The sequence below is a fragment of the Anomaloglossus baeobatrachus genome, chromosome 6, assembly GCF_048569485.1.
Source record: "Anomaloglossus baeobatrachus isolate aAnoBae1 chromosome 6, aAnoBae1.hap1, whole genome shotgun sequence".
NCBI classification, from domain to species: Eukaryota; Metazoa; Chordata; class Amphibia; order Anura; family Aromobatidae; genus Anomaloglossus; species Anomaloglossus baeobatrachus.
In genome coordinates, this window is record NC_134358.1 from 308,469,416 (window position 1) to 308,495,206 (window position 25,791).

Genomic DNA, 25,791 nt, shown 5'->3' on the forward strand with positions numbered 1-25,791 from the left:
AACACCTTCCTAAAAAGACATACTATTATTTTATGTTGGGAAAAGGTGATTGTGAGGAATATTGTGAGGAATATGGCATTGATACATGTCAGTCAACTGCCACTTTTCATATTTACACACATCGTGCCCTGCAGCAAGGAGAAATCACCCAGATCTGAAGACCAAATGGCAAGTGACAAAAGTCAAGTAAGACTAAGGAAAACTCTAACTAGAGCAAGCCCCCTGTTGACAAAGTAATTCAGCTAGGGAAGTGGGTGGCCAACTGCAAGATTCAAGACAGCTTCAAAAACATTCTGTAGTCAGTATGACTGGAGGGAACAAGTTACAATACTGGGGAGTGTGTGGCTCCCACAAACATAGCAGGCTTCCTGTCAGCGAGACACCAATCACACATATTTTTGATAATTTGTGGGATGTGAATATTAGTCCACAATTAATAACTGGATGTAGGAAGACAATAGGCACCTCATGTTTCCTATCTATGGATAGATACAATTCTGATGGAAAAAAATATGGTGATATCTTTCCACGTGGGACAAGCAGAGGGGGAGATATGGGAAAACTGCCAAGTCATACCTTTTTGAAAACTGAAGGCACATCCCATGTCTAGCCCTGTCTTGTCTCACAAGGGGGGTGGTACATGGGAGGTAGGTTCATAAAAATGAGAATGAACATTTTGAGGGTGTCTTTTCTCTGAGAGGCTGCATTGTGTAATGTGAGGGAAAGACCCTAGGACACTAGTGGCTCCACAGCGCCTCCTCTGTGTCAAGCCAGCACAAGGCCTAATCATAGGGAACAAAGTACTGATCCATCTGCATTACTGCTTGCAACCATAACTTACTTGTAACTATTTTTCTGACATATCTGTAAATCTCATCTTGTATATAGTGTATTATCTATAGTTAGGTCCATAAATATTTGGGCACTGGCACAAATTTAGGTTTTTTTTTAACATGTTTACTGAAACATATTTAAGTTATTTTTATATAATGGACATGGACATAAAGTCCTGACTTTTAGCTTTCATTTGAGGGTATCCACATTAAAATTTGATGAAGGGTTTAGGAGTTTCATCAACTTTACATGTGTCAACCTTGTTTTAAACACTAGAACTACTGAGGTAGTCATTTTGACTACTTTGACTACTTTGCACCATGTATTTCTATATAGGTGTCACGAGCCCAGTAGTTCTAGTGTTAAAGGGCTCAAAAGTAATTGGACAATTAACTCTCAGGCTGTGTCATGGGCTGGTGTGGGCAATTCCTTTATAACTTTATTTTCAATTAAGCACATAAAAGGCCTGGAGTTGATTTGAGGTATGGTGCTTGCATGTTGATGTTTTTGCTGAGAAGTTAACATGCGGTCAAAGGAGCTCTACATGCAGGTGAAACAAGCCATCCTTCATCTAAGAAAACATAAAAAAAAATATCTGAGAAATTGCTACAATATTAGGAGTGGCTAAATCTACAGTTTGGTACATCCTGAGAAAGAAAGAACACACTGGTGACCTCAACAATGCAAAAAGACCTGGACGCCCACAGTAGACAACAGTGGTAGATGAGCGCAGAATAATTACCATGGTGAAGAAAAACCCCTTTGCAACATTCAACCAAGTGAACAACACTCTCCTGGATGTAGGCGTATCAATATCCAAATCTACCATAAAGAGAAGACTGCATGAAAGAAAATACAGAGGATTCACTGCGCGGTGCAAACTACTCATAAGCCTCAAGAATAACACGGTTACGTGAAGGTACGTGTCTTACTTTTTACTGTGCTGCAGATTATACGGTCTAATGCAAGTCATTGGTGTTCATATTTTAATGTTTATTGTGTAATGGGTAGCAGAAGTTGATCCTTTTTTTTGCATATAAGAAAAAAGGATGTAAGAAGAATCAAAAAGGGATCCATTATGGTGGAAAAGAAAAAAAAAGAAAAAAAAACATAAACTAAAGTTTGGTTTCTAAAAAGATTACACAGTTTACCAGAAAATTATATAAATACTTATCTAATTGTATAAACTTCTTGTTCAGAATGTTGTATTAATCTGATCGACACTTGGTATCAGGAGAGAAAATTGCTCTGTTAGAAAAGATTGCCTCATGCCATTTAGTTTTAGCTTTACTATTTTCCTTCACTTATATCTTCTCCTTCCGTGGATGAACTTCATGGACATACTGTACGTTTTTTCACCATACTTGCAAAGAAACTAGGTAGAAGTTTTTGGTCTTTGCATTATGTCACCATACAACTCAATAGCTTGTAAGATGCCATAATAAACTCCTGTACACATGGAGTACTGAATGCCCTACGTTAAAGTCAAAGAAGGTAGGCAGTATTGTTAAGTCATGTAAAATTATTTCTTATTTAACTAAAATACCTTAAAAACTTGTACAAGTACTGACGGCTACAGGCCGACCAAGAGAAGACCCCATTATGTCCTGCCAGAGTTGGTGACATTATGTTGCCTTCAGACTTCTTACATAAATTTCCCTCTCCATCGTGAATCATTCCAAAACTAAAAAAAAGCACAACAATTATGTTACAGCAATTATTTTTTTGTGTAAATAAGAGTTACTTCACATATTTGACTCCGAAAAAAAGAGGTGGTGTCTACTGTATCTTCATGTAGGAATCAACAGAAGCTTACTACATTTAAATAGAAATCTGTCAACCCACGAAACCCAATTTTAACTAAGCATGACCCCCCTATAAACACATTTACTGTATAAATGTACATTTCTGATGTGCAAAAAATGCTTTTTTTTCCTAATGGAAAAAATGCTTGGTGCACCCTTGGTGTAGATGAGCAGCTTCACTGCTCCGTTCTGTCTGCTGAATTTGAATGTCCCACTTCCTTCTCTGGTGATAGACAGTGATGGCTTGTTCAGAGTACAGTGGCTCAGTGGTTAGCACTGTTGCTTTGCAACACTGGTATCCTGGGTTCAAAAACAACATCTGCAAAAAGTCTGTATGTTCTCCCTGTGTTTGTGTTAGTTTCCTCCTTGTACTCCAATTTCCTCCCATGCTCCAAAGACATACTGATAGGCACCTTAGATTGTGATCCCCAATGAGGACAGAGTTTCTGATGTATTTAAAGCTCTATGAAATTAATGGTGCTATATAAGTGAATACATATTATTATTCCCTAATCTGCACAGCGTGTGGCTGCAGCAGATAGGACAGAGCTGTGTGCACATACACTAAATCTCCCATATGAATGTGTGCACAGATTAACCTAGGCTTGGGGGTCACAGACCCCTTTATTTATTCACATAAGTATGAAGTAGTCAGATTTCATAGAACTAGTCATTGTTCTATATAACCAAACTGTAGAGGAAAAATAAAAGCAGAACTTACTTGTGACCTGATTCATGAGCGATTGTAAAAGCGAGGCCCAGCCCAGTGTCCTCGTTAATAGTGCAACTACGGTATTTACTGCACATACCACTAATTGGTGCAAATCCTGTAAAACCATAATAAACATTATTTCACTCTATATAATACACGGTTGGCCAAGTTTTCACTTTCAGGCTCCTTATCTCACTATCCACTACAACGTCAAACGTGAGACTAGACTACCTTAATTTTGTAGACAATTATCTTCCTGCTGGAACACTATGTTGTTCTTTTCATACACATAGTACTCAAGTGTACAAAGAAGCTTGTCTTTTAGGATAGGCACATATAGCTCAGCATTGAGACCACCATTGATCCTGGTCAAGTAACCGATGTCTTTGGCTTCGAAACAACTCCATATCATCCAGCTTCCTCTTTCAAACTTGACAGTTCCTTCGATCTCACAATCCATTTTCCCTTGTTTCTTTCAGACCCATTTGCACCAATCAAAGCTTATTTTATTGACTTACATCTTCCAAATCACCCATTTCAAATCTTCTGTCCACTTTTTGTACTTTCTTTCAAACTTGAGCCATCATTTCTCATGACTATATTGAAATTGAGGCTTCTTCACCTTTTTTTGGGCCACCATTCCAGGCTTGTGTAACATGCTTCACATGGTGCTTGCATGGACGCCTGTGATCTCACTATTATGAACAATATGAGCCACCTCCACTGCTGTGTTAGGCCCCTTTCACACGTCAGTGATTCTGGTACGTTTGTGCTTTTTTTTATACATACCAGAATCACTGACATACACAAACCCATTATAATCAATGGGTCTGCTCACACATCAGTGATTTTTCACTGAACGTGTCTCCGTGCAGCGTTCACCCTTGGCCGTGATTCTTAATGGAGACATGTCAGTTTTTATCTGGCATCACTGTTGACCCACCGACCACACTATAGTGTGATCCGTGTGTGATCAGTGAAACACGTACCAGAAAATCACGGACATATATTATAAAATATTAAAAATTTTCTACTTACCTTGCCTGCGATTCGCTGTGCCTGCTCTGCTCTTGGCAGCTCCTGCCTGGCTCATGAATATTCATGAGAGCAGGAAATGCCGACCAGGAAGTAGGTGGTGAGAGCAGTGGGCGGTCGCTGCAGAGCCGGGGAGTTCAGCACCATGGACAGCAGCAGTGAAGGCAGGTGAGTAATGTCCATATGCAATCAAGGGATCACGGATCATGGATTGCACATGGACAACCCACGTGTGCCGTGAATCACGGAACATGGAAGTACATGTGCGTGTTTTACACGTCAGTGAAGAATGTCAGTGAAGAATGTCAGTGTTTTTCACTGACGTGTGAAACGGGCCTTAGTCGCACTATATCTGATAGACCTTGTGAAGATCCCATTTGCTGACTCCGATATTTTGCCTGGACATTCACCTCGGGGCTTTTGAATAGATGGATGGACTTCATTTCAAATTTTTTCAAGTGCCATAGCATTGCAGTTTTGCAATTTTCTTGGCTGAGAGACCGTTAGCAATGAGCTGGATGATTCTGTTTCTCCTTTCTTTTAGAAATCTTCTTCATGGCAGCTCCTTGAACCAAAGCCTTTCACGTGAGAATAAACCTAATAACAAACTAAGCTATTGGGAAATGTGAGTACAAGTTTTAATTTGTTGTATACAGAAAGAAAAATATTGTTCTACTACCTGGAGCAAAACAGTAACAATGCAGAGACATGACAATAATCTGCATAACTAATCATATGCTAAATAGTTGCATTTCAAATTTATGTATGAGATAGCCAAGATAATTGTCTGTAAAATTAAGGAAGTCTCACTGTTGAACCTGTAATGGATGGTGAGATATTGAGCCTGAAAGTCAAAAGTTCAAAACATTGTTACCCTTTCGCTAGTCAGTGCAAAAACAATATGGGGAACTCCTAATATCTCATCCCATATTATGTGCTTATATGTTCCACTACTTTTATGAACATAATGTAACAGTATTTATTTTGCTCCAATTAGCTATTTAAAGATATCAAAACCTGCAAGAGTATAATTTTGTTTCTCTTATTGAGAACAATAAAACGTTTTCACAAAGCTAACAAAGTACCAAACTTTTTTCTACTGTAAATGTCGACCATATATAAAATTTGAAATAATGTAATTTTATTATAATAATCTATTTTTTAAACACCCTTTTCCAGGGTTCTAGACATATAAAATAGATTCTTACAGGGTTTATAGAACATTATAAATAGAACATAATAAATTTAACATAATACATAAAGTAAAAAACAAGTATATCAAAGAAAAAGAAAACAGAGTGGTACTGAGAGGACGGGACTCTTTCCCATAAGGGCGTACAGCATTCTGTATCAGGGAAGTGGTCAGAGCTGCTCATCTGGTAGTGTAGTGCAGCATGGCAATTGTAAGGTATAAGCTTTTTAGGATTTTTGGGCAATTTTTGCAGCTTTCAAAGTGGAAGTTAGTGTACTCGAAATGCACAGGAGAAATCTTTGAGATAATTGAGGAACAGACACCAGAAAAGGATAGAGGTTTTGTGATTATCAATGTCTTCTGGTGAAGGTATCAGGAAACAGGATGTAAGTAAATGCTGGAGAGGTCATCCAGGACTTTTGTATTTTTTATCTTGAGGTTAAAATCTTACAGGCAGACAGCTATTAACCACCTGCCTGTTCTGCCCAGTGTTAATCTCTGCTGGCTAATAGTGGTCAGCAGCTCTTGCCGGTAAGTCTGTGGTGTTCGTTGACGTCACATTGACAGATCCCCTTTTTCTCTTCCAATTTGCTCTGTTGATAGGGCTTCTCTGTCAATGTCATGCTGAATGACTAATTGCGGGGAGCAAGCTGTCAACCAGCATGACATTGGCAATGGCGCCTCATCGACTAAGCATCGCGGAGGAGCTGCTCTGTTGGCGCAAGGTCAAATGAAGCAGCAGAGTAGCAGGCACCAGCAGATATCAGCACTGAGAAGAACAGGCAAGTAGTTAACAACAACTTGCCTGTATAAGATCTTAGCCCTAATAGCAAAAAAAAAAAAATAACAATACAAATATCCTGGATAATAGTTTGAATGTAATTCCCTAATCAATGGCTAGTCAGTGAAGGAATTGACAGAGGAAATGCCTGTGAATATCAAGGGATAGCAGAGCTGTTGGAATATTGTCGGGATGCAAGAATGGTACAGTATAGACATGATAAGGGTATGCAATAGCATTTTGTTTAACTCTAAATTGAGGAAAATGCAGATTTGCAGAGTGTTTTTGAGTTCTAGGAGGCAAATTTGGGCTGTTTGGTTTGGTTAGTTTAAACGATGGCGGATTAAAAGCTTACCCAAGGCTGCAGACTTAAGAGAAATTGTGGAGCAACAAATGGTGGTTGTTATGTCTGGTCTACAAGAAAACTTATTACAATAAAAACAAAAGAAATGCCTGTGAAAGTTATTGCTATTTGAGCACTTTCTGAAATATAAAAATTGCATATGGAACCCTACCTAATGTGTCACAAGGTTCATTCTTCCAGGAACATATATCCAAACCAGTAAGTAGAATAGCATGATCATGCCGACTGCCATCTTTTCCCATTAGACCAGACTGCCACTGGCAAAAGCTGCTTAGCGTATGGTCAGCGTGATGGTTTATTACAAGACCAGGCTGAAATAAAGGCACATATTACTTTTAGATGTCTTTGAGGCTTTGTTGTTTTTTTTTTTTTGCTACCTAATGTTGATTCACATATTTAATTATAAGTAATACTATAATATGATTGTATAATATTGGATACCATTTCACAATTAACATTGTCATTCACATTGTAAAATGATTTAGCAAATACGTTATATAAAATATACTGTACTGATCTACAGTTACTGCGCATTCTCATTGTATTATGCTAATTATCCTGCTTTTAACATTGGAGCTAAAATAAAAAATTCATTTTTGTTTTATTAATCAATGCTATTTGCCAATCCAAAATGAGTTGTCACTCATATCAAAGTACAGTACAATAAAAAAAGGAAAGGTGGAGAAATAAATTAAGAAGAAATTAAAAACAGAAATGGAACTTGCTTTTTCATGTGTACTTTTACACAAAAATTACTTTAAGACAAAAAAGACATGATGTCATAATTCCGTTTTTTTCAGTAAAGTCTGGGACATAATTAATTAAGAAATGTGGTTACGTGTTAGCGAACTACATCAATGAACTGTAGTAGAGGCCAGCAAAAAAAATCCAAATATAAAGAGGAGAGAAAATATTTTTGTATCGAAGGGGTATTACCAAGTTTGAAAACCACCCTTTATCCAGTGTTTAGAGAATAACTTTCTAATTGTTGGGGGTCTGACCACTATGGCCGAGCGCAGCACTCGATAATCTCCACCACTTTCATTACAATGAATAAAGCGACAGTGTGTTCTCATTATAGTGGGGGCCACGAAAGTCAACCTTGCAATGATCAGAAAGTTTACCCTATCCTGTGCAGAATTAATAACTTTAACTTTAATAAATAATAATAATAATAATAAAGCTTTGGAATAGCCCTTAAAGAGAACTTGTCACTACTTTTTCGGCCTTTAAGCTGCGGCCACCACCACTGGGCTCTTATATACAGCATTCTAACATGCTGTATATTAGAGCCCAAGCCAGGAGTATAACATAAAAACACTTTATAATACTTACCTAACGGTCACGTGGTGGGCCTCATGGGCGTCTCCGTTGTCCGGCGCTGGTGCTGCCTCTTTTGGCCATCTTTGTTCTTCTTCTCTAGCCGCGGTGCATGACGGGTCCGATGTCATACACACTCGCCAGCATTCAGGTCCCGAGCAGGAGCACTTTGATCTGCCCTGAGTAGGGCAGATCAAAGTATTGTAGTGTGCCTGCGCAGGACTGGCGAATGTGTATGACGTAGCCGCGTCATGCCCGCAGGCTTCAGAAAGAGGACAAAGACGGGCGAAAGAGGGGGTGCCGGCACCGGACAACAGAGACGCCCATTAGGCCCACCGCGCGACCGTTAGGTAAGTATTATAAAGTGTTTTTTATGCCTGGGCTCTTATATACAGCATGTTAGAATGCTGTATATAAGAGCCCGGTGGTGGTGGACGCAGCTTATAGGGCAAAAAAGTGGTGACAGGTTCCATTTAAAAAGGAATCGGTCCCCAAAAAATAAAAGCGGTATTTATCTGCAGCTATAATGGTAACCTGCAGCTAAATACCATTTTAAATATATGTGTCAATCTAAATCCATGTAACCAAAAAAAAACCCAAAACATTAGACACTGAAATTAATTTTTTATATGCTAAGGATGTGAAAAAATAGATAGATAGATTTTACAGTGATTAAGCAAGTAAATAAATAGTTAATTGAAAATAAATGACATGGGTTCACCCCATTTTTGATAAACAGCAAAGGTAAAGCAGGCAGCTCAGAGCTGATGTTAACAGGCTGGGAATGTCTATTGCTATTGCATGCAGCCCCTGAAAAGTGGCACATCAAATAAATGCTCCAAGTCTCGTGCTTTGTCTTGTCTCTATCCAATTTCCATGTTGCAATGGTAATCAGGGTAATGGTTTATCAGGTTGATGTCAGTGGGCATCAATCCCTGATGTTAGTAATGGAGAAGTGTCTATCTAGTGAGCGGTAATGTTAATGATGTCACCGCTGTTCAGAGGCGCTGGGTTTCATGCAGCATAGCGTGATCTGAAATTGCATGTAAGCAAAGTCTATGGCGTGTCTGAGAAATGCTCCACAGACTTTGTGTGTCGGAATCCCTGGACAGGGAATATTAATTTATTTTGAATAAACTGGTGAACAATGGTAAATTACTTGTTTTATTTCTTTGTTTTGTATGTTTGTGGTTTATTCAGACATCTTTTTTGGATTCGGTAAACTACGGTGGAGCTGCATGTTTTGGGGGTTTTTTTGCAAATGAGGGAAGGTTTCGGAGATTGTTTATTGATTTTTTATCCCTTTGTGTGTCTTTTTTTGGATCACTGGGTTAGTAATGGGTGCATCTGATAGATACCTCTCCATTATTAAGTCCTAGGCTTAATTCCAGCTGACCCTGCACAGCTGACATCAACCCCATAAACCATTACCCTGATTGCCACCGCACCAGGGCAATCAGGAAAAGCCAAGGCAAAGCACTAGAATTTGCGCATCTAATGAGACGCACCCATTTTGGAGCAGCTGTGGGCTGGTATTTTTAGGTTGGGAAGGCCCCAGTAACCATAGAATTTCCCAGCCTCATAATATCAGACCACAGCTGTCTGCTTTACCTTTGCTGGTTGTCAAAAATGGGGGGGACCCAGGTCGTTTTTTTTTCAATTAGTTACAGCTAATAGCTGTAAAATCTATCTTTGCACATCTTTAACACATAAAAATCTTTAATTTTTTTGAATGCATTCAATTCTGGTTAATCTCATATGGATGGCACACAGATGTCACATGGATGTCATTCGTGTGCTTTACATGTTTTAAATGGACCCATAAATTCCGATTTCCCCTCGACATTCATGCAAAAGCAAAAAATCGGACATGTCATGATGTGTATCACATATACACATGCATGGTTCACATGGACACATGATCCATGCGAAAACAGGAAGGTGTGAAATTCAACACAGATTTCCACGAGTAAGCACGTGAATGTGTCTTCAGTACGTGTGAACACAGACACCACATTTACTGGAAATACGAAGGGGTCTAAGATCGTATTTACCTACAGATTACCACAATGGTGGCAGGTAAATACCATTTGTTTTAGGTTATCAGCTCCTCAGTTTATTTTTAGCGGATCCTGCAGAAGCAGACCGTCTTTCCAAGAATCTTCATTTTGAAAATAATGGAAATTAGGAAATCTAATAGAGATTATATAGACGTTTTGTAGTTTCACCATCTGATTATTTGTACTGATGATGATCATATACTTGTCAAATAAAGCAAAATTATACAACTCCAGTGTTATACTGCAGTCTATAAGAAGATAGAACGCTCAGCAAGAGCAAGTATGGCTGGGTCTTTTATCCCAATCAGCATACCTTACATTCTTAACTGAGTGATTTTAGAGAAAATTGCATTAATTAAAGTTATCGCAGGTGTCTGATCAAAAGATACTTTTTTTTTAGTTGACTGGATATTGGCCAAAGTCTAGGCAGATTGTGAAAACTTAAATGGCAAATAATTAAACTGTCACGGACGGTCTGAACCTGAAGTAAGACATTAAGAAAGTTAAAAATAATAACAAAGCTGTCCGCCCTGACTGAGACTGCTGAGCTAAAGACATTTTTAGTCACAAAATTTTAAAAATAGAGATTCAGGTCTGGGTGCCTCCATTCAAAGCAAAGACTAATCAACATGTTTCAATAATAGACACTTCCGTGTATAGCAACAGCCTAGACAGATCACTGCATCTACTTCATGTACATAATCATCAATATCTATATATATAATTGTCTAATTCTGTCTGTCTGTAACGGAAATCCCGCGTCGCTGATTGGTTTTTCCACCTCGGCAGTGGTTCACAGACTAAAAACTCCTTAATTTAAAAATTATCAATTTTATTAACAGACGCAATTAAAAACACTTCCACATTATATAGAAAATATTCATTGGTGCCATACAAAAATTTCAAACATATATCCCCCTTATTTTTATAGTCCTATGTGTTACCCCAATTTAGGAGCAAGAACAAATGTCAGTAAGGCGCAATATAAAAATATATCCCTAAACAGTCCAATAGTCAAGGGTCCTACAGTCAAGATCCCTAAAGGCAGCACTTTTTTACCCTAAATTAGTCGGTTCTGCACTGAGATATAATTCCATATATACTGCCACTTCCTATATTAGTGAGGAGGCTGTCAACCTTCTACCCCTAATCGACCCGACGCGTTTCCCCTTCAAATAGAAGGTTCTTCAGGGGTCATCAAAAAGTAGTATAGAAAAATACAATTAATTTTTACATTATCCTCCAATCATACAGTGAATACAGACATAGTTTTTGTAATCTCCCCAAACAGAGTACATCAAACAAATGATCTTCAGATTGTACATATGACTATTATAGTCTCCTCTGGTGCTGTCGTATCTTTAGTCTCCAAGAATTGCCAGGTAACACAGAGTTCCACAAAATATTAGCGTGGATATTACCGAACAAAGAATTCCCGTTATAGAAATATTTTTCAGATTTTTGTCATCTCATTCGGGACAAGGCTGTATATTCTAGGTGAATGATGATGTCACCTATTAAAAACATGTCCATTCATAATTCCCCTTAAGCAAGCTTTTTCCTTTTCAGTGTCCGTGTAGATAAATGGACTAGAGTCCCCTCAGGTTGCAATTGGCATGTCCTGGTCCAAAAAAGTTTAAAACTATATACCAGCATGTAGTTGGGGCTCCCTGCACTGTTCAGAGCATGCCCAGCCTCTGCAAAATCCACGTGGAGACAGCGCTAATATTTTGTGGAACTCTGTGTTACCTGGCAATTCTTGGAGACTAAAGATACGACAGCACCAGAGGAGACTATAATAGTCATATGTACAATCTGAAGATCATTTGTTTGATGTACTCTGTTTGGGGAGATTACAAAAACTATGTCTGTATTCACTGTATGATTGGAGGATAATGTATAAATTAATTGTATTTTTCTATACTACTTTTTGATGACCCCTGAAGAACCTTCTATTTGAAGGGGAAATGCGTCGGGTCGATTAGGGGTAGAAGGTTGACAGCCTCCTCACTAATATAGGAAGTGGCAGTATATATGGAATTATATCTCAGTGCAGAACCGACTAATTTAGGGTAAAAAAGTGCTGCCTTTAGGGATCTTGACTGTAGGACCCTTGACTATTGGACTGTTTAGGGATATATTTTTATATTGCGCCTTACTGACATTTGTTCTTGCTCCTAAATTGGGGTAACACATAGGACTATAAAAATAAGGGGGATATATGTTTGAAATTTTTGTATGGCACCAATGAATATTTTCTATATAATGTGGAAGTGTTTTTAATTGCTTCTGTTAATAAAATTGATAACTTGTAAATTAAGGAGTTTTTAGTCTGTGAACCAGTTTTGAGCTCTCCTTGTATTACTTTTTTCGTGAGAAATTTTTCCACCTCGGCATGTCCCGCTCACCTCTCTGCTCAGCTGCCTCCGGATTGGATGTGGGTGTTGCTGAGGGAGTAGTGCGGGCAGGCGCCTTAGATACCCAACTGCAGCCTTAGCAATGTGACCCAGACTGTCACAGAACCTGTGTTAGTGTAATAGTTTATATATTTTGATGATCTGTTTAATCATTTCGCTCAGTTGTATTAAGTTCTATGAACATTTAATGATAATGTATATATTTTACCGTGTATATTCATTGCATTATTCTTAAATCTTCATAAATAAACTACATACATATTCTAGAATACCCAATGCGCTAGAATAGGGCCACCATCTAGTAAATTAATAAAATTCTATAAAATATATTAATAGTTTTTCTACAAGCATTATAATCAACACAAAGTCATTCATTAAGTCCAGCTGCATTAAGATAGTGCCATGGAATTTTCTATGTTGCTTCCACTACACCTGATGAAAGCAAAAGGAAGAGAAATAATATTTCGCTCACAATCCTATCAGTCATCAATCATATCAAACAGTGCACAGGAGCACTTAGAGAGTCAAGCCACACAGAAGGTTCCAAGGTAGTAGTGTCATGCTTGGTATGGGGAATACCAGACAAACAGAGAAAGGAGGTGGAGAAGGAAACCCTGTCTCTAGGGAAGGGGGAAGATGGTGACCCATGATAAAAACCTACCACTGCCCCCTGGCTACCCTGATGTTTCTAGATCGGTTCTGCACCTATATGCCAATCAGTACACCTACACTGACTGACCCTGAAATACGCCCTAGATAGTGACCTCATGGGATGAGCACTAGTCAACTCTACTAAGATCTAAGGAACACACAGGGAAAGTAAACAGGTTAATGCAAACCGACAAGTTATCTGCAAGATGACTTTGAGAGAATGACAGCAACATACAACGTGTGTCATGGTTGTCTCCCAGTTTTTGGAGACTAGTGACAGCTTTTGGACTGGAGCCTCTCATTACCATTTGGCTATCTACATTTAATGTTTCATTTCTTTTTGCACTGAAATGGTTAATGTCAGTTTTGCTGTTAGCAGCTTTTTCAGCAGTCCCAAGTGGAGTCCTTCAGCTGCAGTAGCTTTTTATTCACACCCTTCAGGTTAAAATAGAGATGTTACCCAGCAATCCTTGTTGAAGATACAAATCCATTTGTATACTGGCCTCCTTAGTGGAAGGAGCTATGTTGGAGCGTTCCACAAGCCAAGCCTTATCTTTTTGTGTTGCAGTTTTATCCCTGTTTGTCTCCCCTACCCCCTTGTCTTATTAGAGCAGCTGTGGGTTTAATGAACCTCACCTGCCTCTCACTAGTCAGGGCATCTATAGGGTTTACCAGGGTCTCAGGATGCTGCTCAGTGACAGTTGTGTGGACTGGCTAGGAGAGTCAGGACAGCTACAGGTGATGATAAGGAGATGTCTACCCTCTCACTAGCGCCAGGGCTCACTATTGTTATTGTGTCCCCAGTGTTCCCCCCTTGTTCTTTCTGTTGTTCTGGTGTTCACCAGATTTCTTTGGTCTGAATGCGCTCGCCACACTTAAAGCATGACAATTTGTTTCGACAGGAGACTTTAAGTTGACTGCTTAGGATAGCTGACTGGACAGCATAGGAGTAAACGCTACCACCAGTAACAAACCAAGGGGAAATACAGGTGTGTATATATATATATATATATATATATATATATATATATACACACACAGGTAGTAGGGATAAGGATTTGCAGCTGAACTAGAAAAAGTTAACCCTACCAGGGAAGATACATAGAACTCCATTTGCATCAAGGAAGAAAGAATGCTATATCAAGGAGCAGTTTGTGCAGCCAAAAGCAGTGACCTTCAGCAGTTGGAGGATACAACAGGATTGTCTGTCAACAGTGACATACCAGTAACAAGTAGGTGATCCAAAATTGTTAAAAAAATCTTCCATTAAAACAGTGCGCAAAAAGACTACAAAAAAATGTGTTATTACGCGTTTTGTACTTATGAACTCCCTGTTTCTTAATCATAAATTTATGACTAAGAACCAGACTGTTTAAAGGCCCGAAGCGCGTAATAATCCCCAGGTACTATAGACATTTTGCCCAATCTATTTATGAAATATATACTAATGATGATGTTTTTAACAATGTTGGAATAAACATTGATTTTATCTACTCACATGTGTTGGATCCCCTACTACCTTGGAACGTGATCAAGCCTTGTCTTTTGTTGACAGCTCTTGCAATCAACACACCAAAAATTGGCTAGTATCAACAGCAAACTGCAGATGTTTCCTTCATAATAAACTTTACACATATCTCCTTATCTCTTAGTTGTGGTAAATCATTATAAAAAAGTAAATTTAGTTAAAAATTGGAAATATGGATCGACTAAAACAGTATAATCTACAATAGCACAAAACAGTCCATTCATATACTTGCCACAACTACCTAACAGAAGATGCATGTCCTCTGAACATTTCAGAAATAAATTCCACCAGGATTTTTAATCTATTTATTATTTTGTAATTAGTCATTAACTGTACATATCGTTTGAAATTTTTAAAGGGCTTACTTTATACAATCTTGTAAATATTCAAAAATAGATGAAAATAATATAACATAAATTCCCTCTTCTTTCCCTTGGTGTCTTATTATTGCCATAATGAATTCTGTCATTGATAATACCAGTAGCATGGCACGTAAATGTTGTTGCCATAGCAGCTATCGTCACTTTCTAATTGATTATTTCATGTTTTTTTTGTTCGACCCTTTCAAGACCGGAAAAGTTTGTATTTGCACTCTTTTATTATTTAATCCCTCTTCTTTCAAGAGCCCAAAATTAATTTCTCCATTAACATAGCCATATAAAGGATTTTTGTTTTTTGGATGGGACAATTGATCATTTTGAAGACTATCATTCACTTTATCATTTAATATTCTGAAAACTAGGAAAAAAAATTACAAGTGTGGCAAAATGGCCAAAAAAATGCAATTCCACCATTTATGTTTTTTAATTTTGTTTTTATAGAATACATTATGCATTAAAATGACCTGGGAGTATGATTTCGCAGATCAGTAGTACAGTCATTCCAAACATAAAGATTTTTTTTTGTTATTTTTCTGAAAAAATAATTCAGAACTTTCTAAAAAAGAAAGGTTGACTTTATGTCCCATTTTTTTTTTAAGATCTATAACTTTTTTATTTTTCCATCAACACAGCTTTGTGACGGTTTGATTTTTTGCACGCCGAGGTTACATTTTTAAAAATACTATTTTTGCATATACATAATGTTTTTGTCTATTTTTATTGTATTTTCTATAGGGAGCACTGTGACAGAAAAAAATTCTATTCTTATGATGATATTTGAATGCTGTGGTCAGTGAATAATAGCTCCAATCACTGCTATTTAACCTATCTCTAGACGTAGCTGTGGGCGTTTGTTCGTACGACCATATTTTCTGTCTTAAAAAACGGAGAACGCTCTGACCAATATTGTTCAGTGCGGCAGTGCAAATGACCATTTTTTTTTCATTGAGACCTGGTGTGAAAACATTTCAGGACGCTCAATTTTCCTCTGGAAATTGAGTGAGACTCACCCATTCAAGTCAATTTGTGCCAAAATAAAAAATTCAGATGCCACAGTATAGCTTCCGATTTTAATGGATACATTGCAATTCTGCAACATGGGAAAATATAAATGGTCCTGTAAACAATTAAAAACTGTTGCTGTAAAAAAAACAAACAGATTTGCCATAGATGACTAGAGAGAAAAAAATTGTCACACTTTCCCACTTTTCTGGGGGAACATTGGACCGTTTTTTTTAAAACTGTCGTGTGAATACTGCCTTAAAGCCGGCATCTGCCTGCTATGGAGCTTGCTCAGTTCCTGATTCGGCTACATACATCCACCCTGATGACCAAATGCCATAAATTATCAGGTTAAAATAACTTATTAAGGTTTGTAACAGGGTAGTAAATCAATTGTACCTGCTCATCTTCCAGTAGGATAAGACCACTGATGACAACATTAATGTTCCCACCTATCGTTCCATCTTTAAATAAAGCAGACACCTGTAATACATAAAAATGTAAAACTTTGTATTACAGACTGTGACAAAATTCAAGAAGAAAGCTTGTATTCACACCATGTTTGCAGAAAATAGGCCTAAAAAGGTATGAAACTTCCCACCATACCAGTTGCTTACATCTGTACTGAAAGCCAAAACAAATAATCAAAAAGAGTAATGAATTATATAAAGACCAAAGAAAAAATCCCCTAAAACAGTACTTTATTTTTATTAATTAAAATAATATACCATAGAACCATCAATATAATTCTAGCAGACCGTAGTCAAGTGAAGGGGGTGAGGTGCAAGAGGTAAGATAGGGTACAATAAAGTGGTAAAAGGGGTGACAGTGTTCAACGATACTTACAAAGTTTATATTAATAATCGGGGGCACTATGTCTGTCAATTAACCCTCACTGTCACCTGCCTACCAGCGGAGTTGCACCATAATGTTTAGGGTGCTCCCCGCTCCTCGTCGGCTATTCCCTACTTTACCCTAGAATAATATTTACCAAAGGTTGACCCACATCACAAAAATAGTTGTGAAGATAATTGCTGCCAAAAATCTGTCAGAGGTCAGAAAATAAGGCAATAATTAAGTCCTTCTCAGTTATCGGGGACTCAAACCGCCTGCAGTAGGCTAACGCGAGTCCCTGCTTGGATCCTGGATGCATATGAGGAGGTTTATCCGGGCAAATCCTCCAATGGTGAGGGGTTCCACAGTCTATTTATTATATTTATATATTCATTTGTTCTGTGTTTGTTGGATGTGCCGTAAAACTTTGCTTTCTGATTAAATTGCAAGTTAAGTTTAGATATTTATTTCTGGATGTTTTGTAGTTAATGAACCTCTATCTATATCTAGGACAATATGTATAGCAAGGGGCATCCACTATGCCTGAAGGAAATAAGGCTTTTAAACCAAAATAGTAGGAGATTCTGTATTGTAAGAACACCAAGACTATGAAACTCTCTGCCAGAGGATGCTGTCATGAAGAATTAATTTAAAGAGTATATGAGCGATATGGATAACCTAGCAAGGGGTCGATATACAGTTGGTTCAGCTAAAAGGGGGCGCAAAAGGGAAGGCAGGTCAAGAAACTTATCTGTGACCATCTGAGCAATGTTTGGTAGCACTGCTGCACTTTGCTTATTAGGCATCCTGTGTAATTTATCACAGGAAACTGTTGTATTTTCTCAGCTGTAAAATAGATTTTCCTGTGAGGACGCAGGATATTGGGGAAAGGATTATCCCACTTTTTGATTGTTCTATATGGAAGCTGCTATATACAGTGGTGTGAAAAAGTGTTTGCCCCATTCCTGATTTCTTATTCTTTTGCATGTTTGTCACACTTGAATGTTTCAGATCACCAAACAAATTTAAATATCAGGCAAAGATAACAAAAGTAAAAACAAAATGCAGTTTATAAATTAATATTATTATTATTATTATTATTATTAATAACCCTGCTGTTCTGTTCGGGTCCATATGACCCAAAATGAAATTTGAGACCCTGCAGATTATATATTATGTAAATCTGAAACTTGTGATTACCGTATTTTTCGGACTATAAGACGCACTGGACTATAAGACGCACCCCGGTTTTACAGGAGGAAAATAGGAAAATAAAACTTTAAGCAAAAAAATGTGGTCATGACACACTGCTATGGGGCGAGGATCTGCTGCTGACACTGTTATGGGGGGTAATGTCCCCAAATTCTCTACTAAGGTACCCCATCCTGGTAATGATCCTCCTGCCTTGTATATGATCCTGCTATAAACCCCCATCCTGCTCATATACCCCATCCTGCTCATATACTCCTATCCTATTGATATACCCCCCATCCATCCTGCTCATATTCCCCCATCCATCCTGCTCATATACTCCCATCCTGTTCATATACCCCATCCTGTTCATATACCCCCATCCTGTTCATATACCCCCATCCTGTTCATATACCCCCATCCATCCTGCTCATATACTCCCATCCTGCTATATGCCCCCATTGTGCTCATATACCATCCTGGTATATGGCCTGTATCCTATAGCACAGAGAAAAAAAAATAAACGTTTATACTCACCTTTTCCTCACTTCCTGCAGCACCAATCATCTTCCTCTCTGCGCCACTGACCTGTGTGTGTGGAGCCGTTCCCCTGCAGCATCGCGATGTCTTCCTGTCTGTGCCGATCAGCTGAACAGCACAGATCAGCTGACTGGCACAGACAGGAAGACATCGCATGCTGCAGGGGGATGGCTCCACACACGGGGACGGGTGAGTGTACTTATTCACTGCACCCCGCGCTGATGACGCACATGATCACTCCAGGCTGTAATTGCCAGGGGTGATCATGCGGACCGGCTCTTTACTATGCGCGTGTCCCCGCTCGTCCTCCCGCCCACCTGTCAGTGCCGGCTTCTGCGCTGAGAAATGGGCGGGAGGATGGGCGTGCATATGTAATGAGCGGGCCCACGTGGTCACAGCAGGCTGCTACAGCCTGCTCGGGCCCCTGATGAACCGCTCCACCGCAGCACCCTCATTCCCGGCCGCAGACCTATAGTCAAACCATAAGACGCACCCCCAACTTTACCCCAACATTTGGGGGAAAAAAGTGCGTCTTATGGTCCGAAAAATACGGTAATTGGCTTTTCCTCATTTGAGGGGATCTTACTATGAGTTTTTGTTTTTTTTTCTGTTTTTTTTTGTTTAGTTTTTGCTAAACGCTGATTTTTAAGCCCCCGTCACACATAGCAATATCGCTAGCGAGATCACTGAAACGTCACAGGTTTTGTGACCTATCAGCGCCCTCGCCAGCAATGTCGCTGTGTGTGACACGTAGCAGCGAGTGGGCCCCTACTGCGAGGTCGCTGATCGTTACAAAACGATCAGGACCTTTTTTTGCTCATTGTGTGTTTGACTGCAGGATACCAACGAGCACCGACTCTGTGTAAGCAGCATATGCTGGTAACCAGGGTAAATATCGGGTAACCAAGCAAAGCGCTTTGCTTAGTTACCCGATATTTACCTTGGTTACCAAGCGCAGCATTGTTACACGAGTCACTGGTGGCTGGTCGCTGGTGAGATCTGCCTGATTGACAGCTCACCAGCGACCATGTAGCGGCGCACCAACGATCCCTGCCAGATAGGATCGCTGGTGAGATCGTCGGTGCGCCGCTAAGTGTGACGAGACCCTTACACGTGTACTGTTTGGGTCAATATGACCAGATAACATTTTATACTTTTCAACAAGTCACTAATTATTTCTGCCTGCAAAATGTATTTGTTTTCCTGTGTCTTCATTTCATTATTCAAAAGAGTGGAGGTGTCACTGTTCTTATCAGTAAGCAAGTACTCATTCAGTCATTTCACTTTTGATTCTGTGAGAGAGGACACAAATGTGATATCACCACTAGGGAGAGTCAGCACACAGTATATGTAATGAGATCCACCACACTGTAGAACCAGAGCTGTCTGTAACGAAAACCACCACTAGAGGGAGCCCAGGCACACGGCGGCCTAGGCAACTGAATGGTTGTTAAGAGGAGTCATACCAGGTCAGAGCCGAGAGAGGGAGCACAGTACAAGGGAGGAGGCGGAGTCAGGGTCCGAGACAAGCCAGAAGTCAGTAATAGGGAGAGCAAGCCGAAGGAGGGAGCACAGGGATGGGACAATGGGCAGGAGAGGGGCATTGAAGGTAAGACAAAACGGAGGAGCTGGGAGACAGGGAGGTCAGGCAGAATAGAGGCCACGGAGGTCAGGAGGGGTCGGGGGATGTAATGGACAGAATCTAGAGCACTTACAGGAACCAGCCAAGAACACTGCAGAGCAGATCTATAACTGGCAGCGTGATAATGGAGGGGACATTCTGATGACGTGGTGAGCTCCTAGGAACGAGGCATAGAAGGAAAAGCTCCTCCTACTGGGAATGCAGACAACATGATCAGGTGACTGATACAGCTCTGCCACAGCAGAGTGGAAACAGTATCGTGACAACAACAAGTAGTTGTTTTTGATTTGACTCATGAACTAAAAGGACAAAATGTCACAACTTTTTTACATCCTACCAACTAGCCCAAATGTTGCGAAAAAGACAAGTTACCATGCTGGGTACTATCAGGAAAACAAAGCCAGAACTGCCGCAAGGTATCCTTAGTAAAAGAGATGTGTATAGTTCTACTTTTTATTTTACTGGAGATACAACAGTTGTCTCTTAAGTTCCCCAAAAAAAACAAACAGGTCATTCTAATGAGCACAATGCACCATGACAATGCAGTACGTAATCGAGAAGACAGAAAGCTGTACATGATATTAGATTATAATGCCACAAAAGGGGCAGTTATACTCTAGATCAAGCAATATCAACATACACATGCAAATGCAAAACCAATCGGTGGCCATTGATTATATTTTACAACATTCTGGATGTTTCTGCATACAATGCAATTGTTTTATTGAGAAATTGACCCCAATTGGAACAGAAATAAGCTGCATAAAAGAAGAATTTTTCTCAAAGAATTAGGAAAATCCTTAGTTAGGCCATATATCGAAGCCAGAAAAGTAACACCCAGAAGTAAAGGAGCAGCAGCCATTGTGACTAGTGTCCAGTAGCATGCTCAAGAAAGAGACTCCAAGGCCTCCACTAGCACAGCTACAATACTCACGGCCTCCACCAGCATAGCTACGATGCTCATGACCTCCACCAGCACAGCTACGGTACTTACGGCCTCCACCAGCACAGCTACCAGCCAAAAAAGGAAGACATGGAGCTTCTGTCCATCTTCTTGTGACAAGAAAACAAATCTGACATGTGCTGGGTGTGTAAAATATCTATGTAAATGTGGCGCCCCTGACCTGGTCAGGCACCACTGAGTACTGCACCCATGCTGGGGACAGTACAATACAGGTAATCCAGAAGGCTGACCGGGGTGTGGTACACAGGCGCATAGTGATCAGGTCTCACACATGTACCCATGAGAGGACCCCTGGGGATCCCAGGAGGGGGAAAAGCCTTCACCTTCACTGGAATAGTGGAGGGGGCCAAAAGCCTCCATCTCCTCTCAAGGGGTGTGGTAAGAGAGTCTGGTTGCTAGGTGGCGTAGGCAGGCACAAAAGGGAAAAGAGAAGGAGGAGTAAACAGTCTAGAGTCTGCAGCAGAGTGTGGAGGAGTGAGGAGCAGGAAAGTGAGGCTCTGACAGGAGCAGCAGTGAAGGTCCCAGATGTGAGCCGGTGCAGTGTAGAGTCCAGGGAGCTCGAGTGAGGAGCAGATCCCTGGGGCTGTGCAGTCTGACAGCGCCCGCGCAGTGGCTACCGACGGGGGAGAACGGTCAACTAGGAGTGCTACCCGAAATCCATCTTCAGCTAGAGAGAGAGCAACGGAGTGGGAAGTAAGGAGACTGCTAGAGAGTACCAGGCCCAAACGGGCGGCAGATCCCGAAGCGGAGATAGATCCAGCTTTCTTTTGCTAAACCTGCCGGTGTGGGGCTCTCAAAGCCCACGCCACAACCCCACAAAAGCCGCAGCCACGTAGCCACAGTTAGGGCCCATAGGTCACAGGAGGCAAGCAGCTGGAGTGGCCTGGTCCAGGCGACAAGCAAACGGCAAACGAAGGGGAGAGAGGCTGCAGCATCTTCCCTGGGTGACCCCCATAGGGACTCAAAGTCGGGGTTACCCCAAACCACCAAGGGCTAAGGAAGGCGAGTTAGTAGTCACCCTCACAAGTCAGCCTGAAGGACACCTGGTTCCCACTTGGTTCATCCCAGCTACGCCCGGGTCACTCACCCTGCCATCAACTGTGAGTAAAAACCCTGAAAGACATCCTGCCTGTGTTGAGTCATTCTGCGCCTTGTGGTTCTACGCACCTACACAGGGCCCTGGGGCTTGCCTCACTCTCAGGAGGCTATTCCAACTAACTGCACTCACCATCAGCCCCAGGCGTCCCTCAACCTGCAGTGGCGGTCCCTACTGGCCGCAATACTGAGAGTGGCGTCACGACAAGAAGAAGATCTCCTACCTGTGACAAGATCCAGCTGAGTGGAGTCCCTGAAGGTAATGCACCGACACAGCGTTCTCGGGGCTTCACATCTGGCGTCACGAACAGGATAAGGACTAGACCTGTTGAGACAGGTGACCATGTGCCTGGGCGGTCCGCTTGAAAAATTGGAAGCGCCGCCATATTGCCACCATGAAAAGCGCGCTGAAAAACAACAGCAGCCCGCGCTGGAAGAAGTTACCGCCCACGAAGAGGTGTGGCTACCCAGAGATCCCCTGCAGAGTTCTGACCTCGCTTGTGAAGAGAGCGGAAGCATCCAGAGACGGCGGGAAGGAAAGAGAGCCACAAGCCTGCTGCTGCAGAGAGAAGAGATGGAGTCCGGACGTGGATACCCAGAACCAGGCTCTGCTGCCTGGTGGTGCCGGGAGCTTGCTATCTTCTGCGATCAGCTGGAGGCCAGGATCATGCGACAGCTCAGTGAGGGACGCACGGAGCTTCTGGAGATGGCTGCGGCGGTTCGGACCTACGAGGAGGGAGCCGCGCGACGCCTGCCAGATCGAGCGGCGACGACTCAGATCCCGATGGCGCCACTGATGGGTGAGTCCAGAGTTGCCCCGGCCAGCGCAAGTACTCCAACCCCTGCTGCTACGACCGCGGTCCCAGAAGAGGCGCCCGGCGCGGCGACGCTGAGCCAGGCCGCAGCCATGCCAGGTGCGGCCCGCCAAGCCCAGGCCGCCGCAGCGATGCCCTGCTCGGCCCGCCAAGCCCCGGCTGCCGCAGCGATGCCCTGCTCGGCCCGCCAAGCCCCGGCCGCCGCAGCGATGCCCTGCTCGGCCCACCAAGACCCGGTCCCTGCAGCGACGCCCAGCCCAGCCTGCACAGATCCCATCGCAGCTGCGACGCCGATCCAGGCCGCCGCCATACAGGGCGCGGCCCGCCAAGACCAGGCCGCCGCCATACAGGGCGCGGCCTGCCAAGACCAGGCTGCTACCGTGCCAGGCGCGGCCCGCCAAGAGATTGCATCACCATTTACCCCGGCCTGCAAGGCCAGAGCAGACACCGCTCCCCAGCCTAAGGAAGTCCCTACTAGGAAATCCCTGATAGGTGAAGACTCCGCATACTGGCAGCTGAAGGCTGACCTGGAGGCCAAGTTCCCACCGGAGATGGTGGACCGATACATGCTCCCTCCGCACACCCCTAAGGCAACCCCTGCAGCAACCACGCTGAAGAGTCCACCGCCTGGGCCAGCTGAGGAACACTCATCCCCGGCGCTGCCACGACCAGAGTGCAGCGAAGAACTAAGGGGGAGAGGAGGGCAAGAAGCTGAGGAGTTGCCCCCGGAGCCAGCAGCAGTGCTAGTCCCAGAGCCGGAGATGCTGCCATATTCCCGCTGGGACGAGGAAGACCTGACACCTCCTGCTGACGAGGAAGACCTGACACCTCCTGCTGACGAAGAAGACCAGACACCTCCTGCTGAAGAAGAAGATCTGCCCCAAAGCCTCACCTGGGAGCTTGTAAGCTGCACTTCGCAGAATCCAGCCCGCAAGACGCAGCGCCGCAGCAGAACTCAGTTTTCCCCTGCATCGCCATCCCCAGAGCAGAGAGATGACATCACGGCCAGAGACCTACAAGAAAAAAGGTTCCTGAGAAGAGCCAAAGCCCAGGCCAGAGGACCCCTTTGCAGAGGAGTAGTGGAGGACTTCAGCCTGAAGTCAGGATATGGGTTCATCGTAGCACCTGGTATAAAAGAAGGTATTTTTGTCAATCGGAGAGACGTCAGAGCTAATCTGCCCAGAGGACACCCTGGCAGAAACTTAAAGATGGGAGACACAGTGCAGTTCACCATGCACCAAGGAGAAAGAGGGTGGTATGCCCTAGATGTAGTGCCATGTCCCAGAGAAGAAAGGAAAGACAGCCATAAGGAAAGAAAAGACAAAGAACCTACTGAAGAGACCACTACAGATGAAGAAAAAGGTCAAGAAAGCAACAGGTGCCGCAGCCCTACAGGCCCAAGCCCTGGTGAAGAGGAATCCGCCTAAGTTTAAGTAAAGTACAGCAAGTTTTGACCAGTTTGGAAAGTTTGTTTTGCAACGTTTTAAAGTTCAAGTATGTGCCCACATAAACTATTGTGAGAAATAAACCTTAAGGCTATGAACTGGCTATAGCCACAAACTCTCGCAGTGTAAATAGTTACACCAGAGGGCACCACCACCACCAGAGTCAGCCTGTTTAGGGGCTTGGCTCGTCTGCAACCAGGAGGAGCCCGTCCGTATATAGGGCCTTGGCTCGCCTGCGACCAGAGAGCATGCCTGTTTATGGGGCCTGGCTCTCCACCACAAAGAGGGTACCTGGTCAGCACCAACTGTGGAGGCCGCCTCTGCATCCTGCCAGAAGAGGCTGAAGGCGCGGATCCACCAGGCCAGGTATACCCTGAAACCACCAGCCCATGTAAGCCGCCTCTACATCCTGCCAGAAGTGGCTGAAGCCGCGGCCAACGTGAAAGGGTTTTGGGTGGGTTAACGGACTTGTGGGTGGAGGGTGGTGATGTATGGTACCTGGTGCTTTTAAAAATGTTTTACATGTTTTAATGTTTTATGCATTTTTAAAATGTTGTCTTGCAGCCCGAGGACGTGCTGGTGATAACTAAGGGGGAATGTGGCGCCCCTGACCTGGTCAGGCACCACTGAGTACTGCACCCATGCTGGGGACAGTACAATACAGGTAATCCAGAAGGCTGACCGGGGTGTGGTACACAGGCGCATAGTGATCAGGTCTCACACATGTACCCATGAGAGGACCCCTGGGGATCCCAGGAGGGGGGAAAGCCTTCACCTTCACTGGAATAGTGGAGGGGGCCAAAAGCCTCCATCTCCTCTCAAGGGGTGTGGTAAGAGAGTCTGGTTGCTAGGTGGCGTAGGCAGGCACAAAAGGGAAAAGAGAAGGAGGAGTAAACAGTCTAGAGTCTGCAGCAGAGTGTGGAGGAGTGAGGAGCAGGAAAGTGAGGCTCTGACAGGAGCAGCAGTGAAGGTCCCAGATGTGAGCCGGTGCAGTGTAGAGTCCAGGGAGCTCGAGTGAGGAGCAGATCCCTGGGGCTGTGCAGTCTGACAGCGCCCGCGCAGTGGCTACCGACGGGGGAGAACGGTCAACTAGGAGTGCTACCCGAAATCCATCTTCAGCTAGAGAGAGAGCAACGGAGTGGGAAGTAAGGAGACTGCTAGAGAGTACCAGGCCCAAACGGGCG

The 25,791-nt window shown here is 42.5% G+C and overlaps 1 protein-coding gene across 1 annotated transcript in view; it reads right to left on the reverse strand.

The window, feature by feature from the left end:
- The window catches only part of ADAMTS16 (ADAM metallopeptidase with thrombospondin type 1 motif 16), a 547,822-nt gene that overhangs the window by 334,446 nt on the left and 187,585 nt on the right, over positions 1 to 25,791 (reverse strand). The window contains exons 6-9 of the mRNA XM_075314921.1: positions 16,481 to 16,564; positions 6,875 to 7,034; positions 3,361 to 3,466; positions 2,381 to 2,518 (exon numbers count right to left, since the gene is read on the reverse strand). Coding sequence (XP_075171036.1) covers positions 2,381 to 2,518; positions 3,361 to 3,466; positions 6,875 to 7,034; positions 16,481 to 16,564 — 488 coding nt within the window. The remainder of the gene's footprint in view (positions 1 to 2,380; positions 2,519 to 3,360; positions 3,467 to 6,874; positions 7,035 to 16,480; positions 16,565 to 25,791) is intronic.